The sequence below is a fragment of the Phyllostomus discolor genome, chromosome 1, assembly GCF_004126475.2.
Source record: "Phyllostomus discolor isolate MPI-MPIP mPhyDis1 chromosome 1, mPhyDis1.pri.v3, whole genome shotgun sequence".
Classification (NCBI taxonomy): domain Eukaryota; kingdom Metazoa; phylum Chordata; class Mammalia; order Chiroptera; family Phyllostomidae; genus Phyllostomus; species Phyllostomus discolor.
Genome location: NC_040903.2, coordinates 58,375,205 through 58,387,831, shown reverse-complemented (window position 1 = coordinate 58,387,831; position 12,627 = coordinate 58,375,205). Strand labels below are relative to the sequence as shown.

The following is a 12,627-nucleotide window of genomic DNA, read 5'->3' as shown; positions in this document are numbered from 1 at the left end:
TGTGGTACAACCAGCTCCCTGTTCCTTTTCTGCACAACACAGGTTTCCAGTGCCTCTCTGCTGGGGTGGGGATCATTTCTCCACCTTGCAGTGAAGTGGCAAGGAGGGACATTTTTGTTGTCCTGCTTAAGAAAGCCTGGATCTGAAGTTTTACAGCCAAAACCTCAGCGATAACTATCTGGAGCAGGCGACGGAGAACGCTGTCATCCTACCTCACAACATTCACAAAATAAACCCCAGATTCACAAACACCTAGAAGTGAAAACACACATTAAATCTATTAGAAAACAAATACAGCTTATACCTGTGGCTATGAAAGTGTTTCTTAAGTGGAATTCAAAATGTACATATAAACACGGGTAACTCTGATTAAAAATTTAAAACCTATATAATTGAATACCTTGCAACAAGTTTAAAGACTACAGACTGAAAGAAGGTATGTGAAATTTACACATAGGCAAAAGATCTGTATCCAGATTATGTACAGATCTTTGAAAAAAAAAAAAAGCAACAACAGAAATCAGTATTCTTGACTGATAATGTAGGAAATGTACAACAGTGAAATACTATCCCGCAGCCATGTTTTGCTGTATAAACCAAATTTAAGAACCCTAAACTATCGAGTATCCAAGAGAATGTAGAGAAATGAGAACACTCACACACTGCTGAAGGAGTCTAAATTGATACAACTTTGGAAAGAAATCTGACAAAACCTAGTTAAGTTGAAAATGGGTACACTTTTCAGTCCATAGGCTGTAAGACACTGTGTGCACGGAGGAGGTAAAAGAAACCACTTCCACACGACGACTGTCCCTAAAACGGGGAAACATCAACACACGTCTCAAAATGTAGGCAGTAAAAAAAGGCAAGTTAGAACCTACCCTGTGATATGACTTATGTCAATTAAATATATGACACTATTAATTATGGCTATGTATATAGTAAAAGTAAATTGAGGGCTAGAAGAATATACTCATGATGTATGTGGGGAGGGAAAGAATGGGAGAAAAAAGAGTAACAGTAAAAACATCAGAAATATTTATTTTTATAAAATAGGTCTGATGTATTACAAAATGTTAATGGTTATTCATCTTGGGTGATGTAAACAGTGTCATGTCATCCTTCTGTTTTTCAATTTTTACTTTTTTAACAGAAAAGTATGTTGCCATCTAGACAATTCTAGCATAATAGTCTACAGGAGAATCAGAATGGTGCAGTTGAAATTACCTTAGGACCATCTATGCTAACTGACGTGTAACAGACGGGAAATATGAGGCCCAGAGAAGTAAAGTAACTTACGTAAAGTCACACAGCTGGTCAGTGGCCAGGTCACGGCTACAATGTGTTCTTTTGCATATTCTGTGCAGCATTCCAGGTAGATTTAAAGTAAGGCTTAAAAAAATATGATCTTATGAAAAAAAATCAAGAAGTAGGGATTTTAAACCTCTCATATAATGTCATCTATAAACTCCTTCAGTAGGCAGAAACTGCATCCAAGCAGGCACTTCATAAAGGTTTCAACTAATGAACCCAATACAAAAATGCTGGTCTCTTCTGAGTGAAAAGGCAGTATGAGCTATTTTTAGAATAAGACTTACGAATCCTTAAAACATTTTGATTAAAAAGTAGAAGTATCCCTGGCCAGGTGGCTTAGTTGGTTGGAGTGTCGTCCCATACACCAAAAGGTTGCAGGTTCAATACCCAGTCAGGGCATATACCCAGGTTACAAGTTTGATCCCCAGCAGGGGAACATACGGAAGGCAACCAGTCAATGTTTTCTCTCTTCCCTTCTTTCTCTCTCTCTAAAATCAATAAACATATTCTCAGGTAAGGATTAAAAAAAAGTAGAAATAAAACTGAGACTCTGTTTCTATGGGATAAGCTATTCTAACCATTACATTTTTACTGAAATAAGAACAGAGTAACTTAAAGAGATGGGGCCATCTGAATGACCGTAAATCGCTGAATTCTGCATGTAATATCAGGTTACTTAAGAGGTACTACTTGCCTATTTGGGTGCTTTTAGAGAACCCACTGTTTCTAAGATTTATTAGAAAATACTTTAATATTTAAAGTATGAGTACATATTCCTTTATTGTTAGAATAAATGTTACTTTCCTAAAAGCTCCAGTATGACAAGTATCAAAATCTGCAAATAGTAAAGAATGTTCTCATACCCTAAACATTTTTAAATGTCCTGATATTCTTGTAGGTGAAAAGCCTATTTATAATGATCTGAGTTTAGGGAACAACTCTTTCTAACTACAGTGGAATGGCTCATAGCAGATGAACACCCCTACTGAGAATACTTAGAAAAGCTGAATAAAATACATGTAATCCATCAATAAACAAAGAAACAAACTGGAGAGCTGTTGAGGCAGCTAAGACAAGGGGCTAAAGTTAAAGCCAGGCATCGGGAAACAGAGGTCTAAGAAGCAGGCTTTCATCACTCTTCCTGGGCTGGGGTGGGGTGGGGAGTAAATAAGTAAGAGAAGTGCAGGGGTGCAGGATGCCAAGTCAGCTGAGACTTGCAACCAATTCCCTGAAAACTCTGGTAAGAGAACACTCGGGCTTGTGCTTTTCCCTTTGATGTTGACAGAACGAAAGCAGGTCGGTCTGAAGGGGTTGAGATGACCGACAACAGTGTTCTGGACGTGCTGTGGAGAAGGGGGCCTTCAGAAATACTCCAGACTGTCTGTTTAGATCTCTGGAAAGTTCCACTTTAGAAGAGGTTCTGAATGAGGACAGACCCATCCTTACAAAGACGACAATCCTGCCTCTGCCAGCTCTGCCCCTGCCTGCAAATACAGTGTTTCCCAGATAGTCATCTTCAAAGTGGCAGTTAAGACTTACAGCTAATTCTCAACAGTTCCACAGTAACCAGAAGAAAATGAGTGACATCTTTAAAGTGCTGAAAGAAAATCCTAGCATTCTATATATAGTCAGTAAACATACCCTTTGGAAAAAAGAAAGCAAAATAAAGACATTTCCAAACAAATATAAGCTGAGTGAATTCATTAGCAGGACCACATTAAAAGACATAGTGATTATGCGTTCTTTAGGAAGGAGAAAAAAAAGACTCCAGATATCAGAATGAAAAGCAGTAGAAATAACTGTTGGTAAATGCAGATGAATATTCAACTGTATAAAATAAAAATGCCTTACAAGTTATATGCATATCAACAATAATAAACAACATGTGGAAAGCAGTTAAGTATTCTAATTTAAATTAGATTCTATCAAGTGAAGGATGTCACTGAAAAAAAAAAAGAGGAATAAACAACATGCTACAGAAAGGGGAAACAGTATAATAAAAATATCTGATTAATCCAAGAGGCAAGAAAGAGAAAAAAGTACATAAAACCTGTGGACCAAGTAGAAAAAACAAATATTAAGATGGCAGATGTTGATCCAAATATGACTGTAATTACAGGAGACACAGGTGGATCAGCCCTGGCCAGGTGGCCCAGTCCGTGGAGTGCTGTCCCATACTCCAAAAGGGTTTGATCGCCCGATGGGGCACATACCTAGGTTGTGGGTCTAATTCCCAGTTGGGCCTGTATGAGAGGCAACTGGTCAATGTTTCTCTCTCTCCCCCTCTCTCTTTCCCTTCCTTTCTCATTAAAAAGTAATCAATAAATATATCACTGGGTAAACATTAAAAAATGTAACTGGATTACATATTCTAACTAGAAGACAAAGATTATCAGATTATATTAAAAAAACAACTATAGGCTGCTACAAGAGATAACCTGAAAAACATAAACACAAAGTGTTACAAGTAAAAGGATGAACATTTATTATGCAAACACTAACCAAGAGTAACTGATATACTTACATTAATATCATATAAAATAAGCTTTAAGGCAAGCAGCTTTGCTAGAGATAAAAAAGGGCGTTCCATAATGGTCAAGGGGTCAACCAATCATGAAGATAAAATGATTGTAAATTTATGTCCACCTAAGAAACTAACTTCAAAATATGTAAGAAAAACATTAACAGAAGAGATGTATAAATCGACAGCTGTAACACAAGACTGTATCACCTCTCAGGAACTGAGCAGAGCCAGGTAAGAAATCTATAAGGATACAGATCTGAAAAACATGCTCAGGAAGGCTGACTTAATCAATATAATAGAGCAGCCAAAAATGACAGAGTATATATTGTCTTCAAATGGACCTGAGATGTTTATCAAGATTGACCACATGCTAGTTTATAATAAATGTCTCAATTTCAAATAACAGAATATTTTTAATAATCATGTGGAATTATGCTAGCAATCGGTTTTTTAAAACAATTAATTAGAAACAGAAAGCCTCAAATATTTGGAAAATAAACCATAGACATCTAAATAACTCATAGGTTAAATGAAAAATCACAATGGAAACTAGAAAACAAGAAAGGCTGAAAAATCAATGATCTAAGCAAATATAAATGATCAAAGGAAATAAAAATAAGAGCAGAAATGAATAAAATGTATTTGAGTCTTGAATCTAACTTCCCTTTTATATGTAAGTATTTTTCATGGTTTTAATAATATACTGACTTTTCCAAGAACACATCTACTATGTAAACTAAGAAAAAAGTGTACTTTATTTTCTTCATACCAAAAACCATACATCACTTAAGGAAAATCACATCACCAACAGCAAAACTATTTATGGCACATGAGGTTATTGCATTGTTAGTGACTCTATATATTGGTGCAAACATCTATTTCACATATTGAAATAATTATTATTTTATTATAACTTTCCTTTTATTTCTAGTATTAGAATCATATTCTATATTGTATATTGAAAATATATCATTGCATACATAATTATATAGATGTTATATTATCTATGAATTTCATTTCAAAATAATATAAAAGAAAGTACAGAGTATTTTTTATGGAAAGAGAATACTGGGTCTGACAGGGTTGAAAACCACTGGATTTGATGATTTTTAAGGCCCTCACAGTCTTAACATTCTAAGATTTTTAATTACCTATTATTTCTAACAAAAGCTTTGATATATTTTGCAGCAGGCACTGTATCTGGAACAGTATCTCATTTAAGTCTAATAACCCTGAAAAACAGGTACTATTGTCATTGTTTCGAGGGAATAAATTTAGAAGTTAAATAATTTGAGTTTAAATATCTAGAAAGTACAGAGTTGGTCTAACTCCCAAATTCATGTTGTTTTCACTCAGTTATCTCCAAGAAAAAGTCAACATATACTGTCCACAGCTGCCCTGCCGATCACCCGTGATTTCAGTTACCTGTAGTTAAATGAGACCTGAAAATACTAAGTAGAAAAGTCCAGAAATAATCAGTTTCAATTTGCTCACTGTTCAAGTAGTATGATAAAATTCCTCACTGTTTCACTCCATTCTGTCTGAGACCTGAATACCCCTTGGTCCAGCGTTTCACTCTACAGATTCTCCCTGTTCCCTTGGTCACTTGGTAGCCACAGGCCTGACCGCCCAATCAGCAGTCATGGTATCACAGTTTGTGCCCGCAGTGCTGTTTTACTTAATGATGGCCCCAAAGTGCAAGAGTAATGATAATGATGCTGCCAATTCAGGTATGCCAAAGAGAAGCCGAGAAGTATTTCCTTTAAGTGAAAAGGTGAATGTATCTCACCTTAATAAGGAAAGAAAAAAATCATCTGCTGAGGTTGCTAAAATCTGTGGTAAGAACAAATCCTTTATCTGTGAAATTGTGAAGAAAAAGAAATTTATTCTAGTTTTGGTGTCGCATACCTCAAACTGCAAACGTTACTGCCACACTGTGATTTAATAAGTTAAAATGGAAAAGGCATTAAATTTGTGGGTGGAAGACATGAACCGAAAATGTGTTCAATTGATGGCGGTGTGTTGCACCAGAAAGCAGTGAGCCTGTAAAAAGATTTCAGCAGGGATCCTGGGACAAATGACAGCACGTCATTTACTGCAAGTAAAGGATGGTCCCAGAGATTCAGGAGTGGGTTTGAACTGACAGATATAAAGACTCCTGGAGAGGCTGTCTGCCATTAAAGAAGCTGCTGCCACATTCCCAGCAGAGAAGTTGATTAGGGTTTGGTACTACCTGTTGGGGTTCTCGGAACATATCTTCCACAGATTAAGTGGAGACTGTTATGTTACTTTAGCTAGAAAATTATCTGTGTACAAAAGTGGGGTTAGGCCAATATAAGAGAGATTCCTGCCAACCACAGCAAAAAAGAGGAGAGAGAGAATATATTGAGAAGGTAATTTTTTAAAGTCAGGACCAATTAAGGTAGTTGTAAATGGATCACATTTAAAAATATATTAGAATAAGTTTCAAGCCATGCAGAGTTCACTAAAACAATTTTTTATTTCCAGTGTTTAATTGGGTATGCACACAGGCATGACATGGGTTTGGATTCATTAAGTCTTCATGCAGAATTATATTCTTCTCAATAAAGAAGCCAGTTCTATCCAGGTCACTATCTACACACCTATGTTACAACATTTATATCAAATCTGGTATCTGAAGAAAAGATACACATATAATATGTTCATTTAAGTTACGTATTGTACAGAAAGATTAAAAATTCAAGTCACACAAAACTCAAAAACTGTATTAAAAGTTTGAATATAAAACTCAGAGATCCACCTGGAATGACTAAAGAATAGAGGTTCTGTGTCCACCTGTGTTAAAACTGGTAAATGTAATGAAATTTGTTACCCATAAAACGCATTCATTTATTCAATGTAAGTTACCTAATTTTAACAATATGGCACCCTAAAAACCAAATGGATTTTTATGATGAGGCACTTCTGTTAGTGATGAAACCAAAAGAACAAATTTGCTGCACACTAATGCCAGCTATTTTCTTCAGTAATCTTGGGTATACACTATGTAGTAAGTTGCAACAAATACCTTACTCATTTGTATACAACTATCCAATATATTTTTAAATATATATATATGTTCTTCTGGCTGTAGTAATGCACTGTAAAGCTATTTCACAGTGCAAAATGATAAAACCAGCCCAAATGAGGGCTGCATAATAACAATTCTGGTACAAGAAAATATTTACAGAGTTACTGGAACGTGTAACAGTAGCCTTTTATTTGCTATAGTGGACACACCCCCAGTTTAAAGACAGGGATGAAGCTGTGCTTTAGTTCCTGGGGACTCAGACAATTTATGAGGTTGGGCATTTGCTGCAGAACTAGCATTTTGGCTCATGTTCTGGAAGCTTCCTCCATTTATTTGGTCAGGTGACTGTGGTGGTATGGAAAGAAGGGGCCTGTTAGTTGAAGCCAAGGTACTGGAAGAACCGCCTGCATCAGACTGAAAAGACATGGGTGTGTCCATCACGGAAATTTCTAATGTGCCAGAACTCTCCTGTTGGGAGTCCCCTGCTTCTCCTCTGCTAAGGTCAGATGTACTGGTGCGTAAACGCTCCCTTGCAAGCCAGTCCGAGATGGACAAGTCCTGGGCAGAGCATTTGGGCTTTAACCGAGTCACAGCTGAGAGTTCAGACTCTCTCTCCCCACTCTGCTCCTGCGCTTTCCAAAAATTCAAAACACTGATTTCAGAAGCATCTCTGTGCCCTCCGAGAGTATGTCGACGTCTGATGTTTTTCCTTTTAGCAGTCTCAGCATTCGTTTTTTGATTTCCTACTCCAAACATGTCATCTGCTGGGACTCTGGGTCTCAGTTTTAACCGATCTGCTATTTTCATTTTCCAGGTGGGTTCCTGTTTTTCTGAGTCACTCCTGGTTGGGGCCAGTAAACTCCCTGTTGACTTCCCTTTCTTCATAACATCAAATACTTTGGTTATTGAAGTTGTTTCTTTCTCGCTCTTGGCCTCTCCCAGATTCCCACTGTCTGACTTGAGCCTGGCAGATTTTTTCCGGGACAGCGTATCACATTCAATCAGCTTATGGGAACTGAAGAGCTGTCTTCGGCTATCCAAACTGGGTGTTAAACTTCCCTCAGTACAACTTACTTCGCTTCCTTCTGAATTTCTCCGGCTTGTCTTAGGCACTTCTTGCAGTTTTCCTCGAAAAAGCCTCTCAGAAGTCAAAGCGGTGGGGAAAATGGGGAAATCGTTCTCGCTGTCTGTCTCCACAGGCCGCCCCTCACTGATCAGTTCGCTTCTCTCATCATCAGCCTCGTCTCCCTTACTTTCTGCCACGGACTGCACCTCAGGGCTGAGTCGGCTGGAGTCAAGGCTGGTCAAGTACGTAGTGGACGATGTGGTTGAATAATCTGAGGTGATGGTGCTGACATTGGCCAAAAACTCAGCACGTTTAGTTTCTGGACTGGTGGACTTCTTAGTGGAAAACCTTGCCAGAGAAGCCTGAGAAGACGTGCTAAGCAAAGTGCCGGAGTCTGACCCTGTCTCTTCAAAGTGGGGGGACTTCTGTGTCACCAGGGACCTGGGGCTCTCTTTCAGTACGGTGAAGCGGCAGCTCAGAGTGGGTGACCTGTTGTGTTTTGAATTGTGTGGGGGTGAGGGTTCTTCGGATGGCATACTCTCTTTTTGCAGTGATGTCTTCTCATCTTTTGTTGCACTGCTGTCTTTCTTAGTATTATTTTCTTTGGAAATGATGATCCTCTGTTTTCTTCCTGATGTTTCACTCTCTTTTTTGGATTCTTCTTTAGTACTGTTGTGACACAGTTCTGCATTTTCTTTCTTAAAAAACACATTGTCCAGTTCATCTTCTGAGCTACTAGGTTGTGTTTTTTCTTTTGGCTTTTTCCTCTTGCGACTAGCGGCTGCGAAGATGGAAGATACAAGCAGTTCCCTGCTATACTGATCTTTTCCAGATCCCCAAGAACCCTGAAAAGCAATCAGAAATGAGACGATCAGCATGAGAACATTATCAAGTTCCTTTTCTGAAAGGGTTTTCCCCCACATATTTCTTACTGAATTACCTTTACAAAGCTCTAGAAGCACTAATAAAATATAATTAGCTTTTTATTCTTCCTCTTAAGATATATTTTTATTTGTCTACATATAATTTTAGATAAATTTTACTTTTTATTTAACTAGCCCCATTTCCTGCCTAGTAGTATTTACCGCCAAGTCATACAGATGTTATTTAACTGCCAAGTCTCGGCTCACAGGCGTCCATCTTTGAAAGGAGTATTTTGTGCCCAGTGTGATCCAGCTCTCCTGTGCTTGCTAATTTCCCTGCATCTACTGACTTTCCCTGCTTGGCAGTGCTCATTCTTCAGGTTCTTTCAGGTGTAGGAGTTAATATTTCAACATAGCTAAATACAGTATTATGAAATAGGTTACTAAAATCCCATGACGGACTTCAATTTTCCAATTATAGACAGCATATGGCTCAGATACTATATATGATCAGCTCATTAAGATAACGGATTCTTTGGTCTTCCATTATTTCCGCAAGGCTGGACTTCAGGAACTTGTCTTGCCTTAGGCAAATCAGGTTGGTAATGTCTTCATTTATCTCAAGGTAATAACAAAATCAGAAAGTTCAAAGGAGGTATGGTCAATGAAAGACTTTGAGTCTTTAACCAAAGAAACACTTTCATGCCTTGTTATTGGTAAAGTTGTGTTGCAAATTACTGGCTTTGTTAGCTACTTACAACAGGTTCTTGATGACAACTATTCAATTAATTTGTTCATAATGCCTATGTGCTAATTAAATGGTGGTGGTAGGGGTCAATAAACCCCTGTAGGGTCACCACACACCATTTAACACGAGCAGGCAGGCAGGAAGCATGCTGAGTAACAGAAAGTGCATTTCTCTACTGTCATAAAAATCTTAGACTTGCCAAAACCAATGTACTGAAGTCTTTGAAAAATAAAAATTTACGCTGTCATATTAAGAATTAGCCAAAATGAAATCAAAGATTAACAGAACTTTGTTTTTGATAAATTATAAAGAATTTTGTAATTATCCTGTACATTTCTAATGGTCATTGACATTTTAACACATTCTGCTACACAGGAGGGTATGGATAATAGCTTGGACAGAGCTCTGAATTAGAAGACCAGACTTTCTGCCTGCAGCTTGCTGTGTATGACACTGAGCAAGGGATTCACCTTTAAATATCTCAATTTCACTGTTCATTTAGGAAAGAAGAAATAAGATTATGTTTTCATTGAGATTTACTAGGATTCCCTTTAAACTTCTATGACTGTATAACCATAAAGTATATGTTGAGGCAAATGACTATTTCACAACTGAGAAACTGTTACAAAGAATTATATCATTTGGATATCTATTATTTTACAGGAATGGTATCAACATCACCATAACTAAGATAAAGAGATGGCTATCACAATAGGTTAAGAAATAAGCATTTAATAACATGGAAGGTATGAATTTCTAAGAGGTCTGAAATCCAAAATCTTATATTCTGGCAGAAAAAAAAAAAGACAGGAAACTGCTTCAGATTAAAGAAGTCTAAAGGGACATGACAACTACATGCAAGGAATTATCCTTGACTATATCCTGTATAAAGAGATAAAAAATAAACAAAGAACATTTTGGGGACAGGTGGGAAAATATTTAGGGGTAAGGTGTTATCATGTCTATTCAGTAACTCTAAAATTATTCAGAAATAAAATACAACCAATATTTACCAACTGATGAGTCTAGAGTAAAAGGTTTGGGTGCTATTACTCTAATAACATCTCTATAGATTTAAAATTATCCAAAATAAAAGGTTAAGGCAAAAAGATGGTGAAAATAACAATATAAGTGGAAGTGAATAATATGATTATAATACTTTGTAATATTTTCTGCAGGAATTATAATTGTATATAGCCCATTATGACATTTAAACACAAGTAAAATTCACATCTCATTTCTGAATAGAAAAATGTTTTAAGAAATTTATTGACAATTCTAGCTGCTACTATCTCAGTTAAACGAAGTTTGAATTAATAAAATACTTTCTAGTCCTGGATGGTGTGGCTCAGTAGATTGAGCGCCAGCCTGCAAACCAAAGGGTCACTGGTTCAATTCCCAGTCAGGGCACATTCCTGGGTTGCAGGCCAGGTCCCCAGTTGGGGGTGCACAAGAGGCAACCACACACTGATATTTCTCTCCCTCTCTTTCTCCCTCCCTTCCCTTTTCTCTGGAAATAAATCTTTAAAAAAATTCTTTCTAAGAAGTATAAAATATCCCAAAAGCTACTAAAAAAACTGTGCAATTTGCTGCTGTTGTCAGTGGAACATTAAGTTATGTTTAAAATATTGATCATACAAACAAAATTAGTGATTTTGCTAAAATAAAATCTATAATTTCCATAAAATACATAACAACAAAAAATCTGTATTACTACGGATATATTTACAGATATAATGATATTTGGGATTTGAGTGGAGTGCAGATGAAATAAACTTGGCCATGAGTTAATCATGGAGAATGGATAATGGGGGAATAGGGACTCATTATACTATCCTAATTTCATATTTTCAAAACTCTTCATATTAAAGAATGAGGAAGTAAAGCCCACCTCTTTGAATTATGCTAAGCTATGCTGAGAGAAGTCCAACATTTCAACTCACAATCCAGTATTCTTCTACAATACTCTATTCTTTGAATTAATTTTCCCCTTTATGAGATCTTGTTTGTCTGTGTCTTCAGACAGAGACAGGGATGCATTTGTACACTATTCCTAACAATTAGGCAAAAAACAATCCCCCCCTAAAATATTTCACAATCATACAAAACAATTTACCTTAGATTTTGTTGAGTCACTAGTAGCTGAATCTGTGAGAAGTTAAATAAAACATGGTCAGTATTAGTCCATCTTTATGTCTTTCAACAAACAATGCAGAACTTATGGAAAAGACAGGCACAGAACAAAATGGGAAAGCAAAACTCAAACAAAACCATTGAACACAGTGGATAGTCAGAGCTCACAAAGATGCAAGCTGCACCACAGAAAGCCACCGCCATGAGAGAGTGCTGTGAATTGTAGGCAGAACCAGCTCAATGAGAGGATGGCAAAGGAGCCCTGTACTAACAAAAACAGAAATGCTAGTGCGCATTGAACTTTCTAGTATTAAATCTAGTAATAAAAAAGCTTGAAGACCTTTTTAAGAATTGTACTATGTACCACATCCTGTATCTGAAACTGATACACAATGTAGAACTTTTAAGATTCTTTGCTGCCCTAGCTACAAATTGAGACAATCATACTGGGTGTATTTATGTTGATTTTTGTCAGACTGTCAAACTCAAATTTTATAAGCACATACTATATGCATATGGATGCAAAAGAGGCATCAGGATAACCCTGTTTCAGGTCACTTTGGTTTTATATTAAATAATGCTGATCTTTGTGCTTGAGACCCCAGTTTCATATCTGGGCAGTCAGGGATCCTTTTGACTAGTTTGTTTAAATTGCTACCAGTTTTGTAATTATCTACTAACAAATGCTATTATGGAAATGAAAAAATGGAGACCATAATTTTACTGTCTGGCAAAAACTCAGATTATACAATTACAAAGAGGGTAGGAAGGGGCTAGCACTATCCCAAATCACACCAATTTTGAAATTTTACATTTCGACTTTAGGGAAACTGATTTTCAAAATTAATGAGCTGAGCCCCGTGCCACGCCCCTTTTAACACATGGCTAAATGCTGTATGACTTTAGGAACTGGTAGACCATACCATG

General features: G+C 36.9%; 1 protein-coding gene across 6 annotated transcripts in view; it reads right to left on the bottom strand.

The window, feature by feature from the left end:
* Nucleotides 1-6,317: 6,317 nt before the first annotated feature.
* ARHGAP21 (Rho GTPase activating protein 21) overlaps nt 6,318-12,627 on the bottom strand; it is a 133,272-nt gene continuing 126,962 nt past the window's right edge. For all 6 annotated transcript variants that reach the window (XM_028505397.2, XM_036023163.1, XM_028505400.2 and 3 more), the window contains 2 exons: nt 11,684-11,715; nt 6,318-8,801 (listed from right to left, as the gene is read on the bottom strand). In XM_028505397.2, coding sequence (XP_028361198.1) covers nt 7,107-8,801; nt 11,684-11,715 — 1,727 coding nt within the window. In that variant the 3' untranslated portion in view covers nt 6,318-7,106. The remainder of the gene's footprint in view (nt 8,802-11,683; nt 11,716-12,627) is intronic.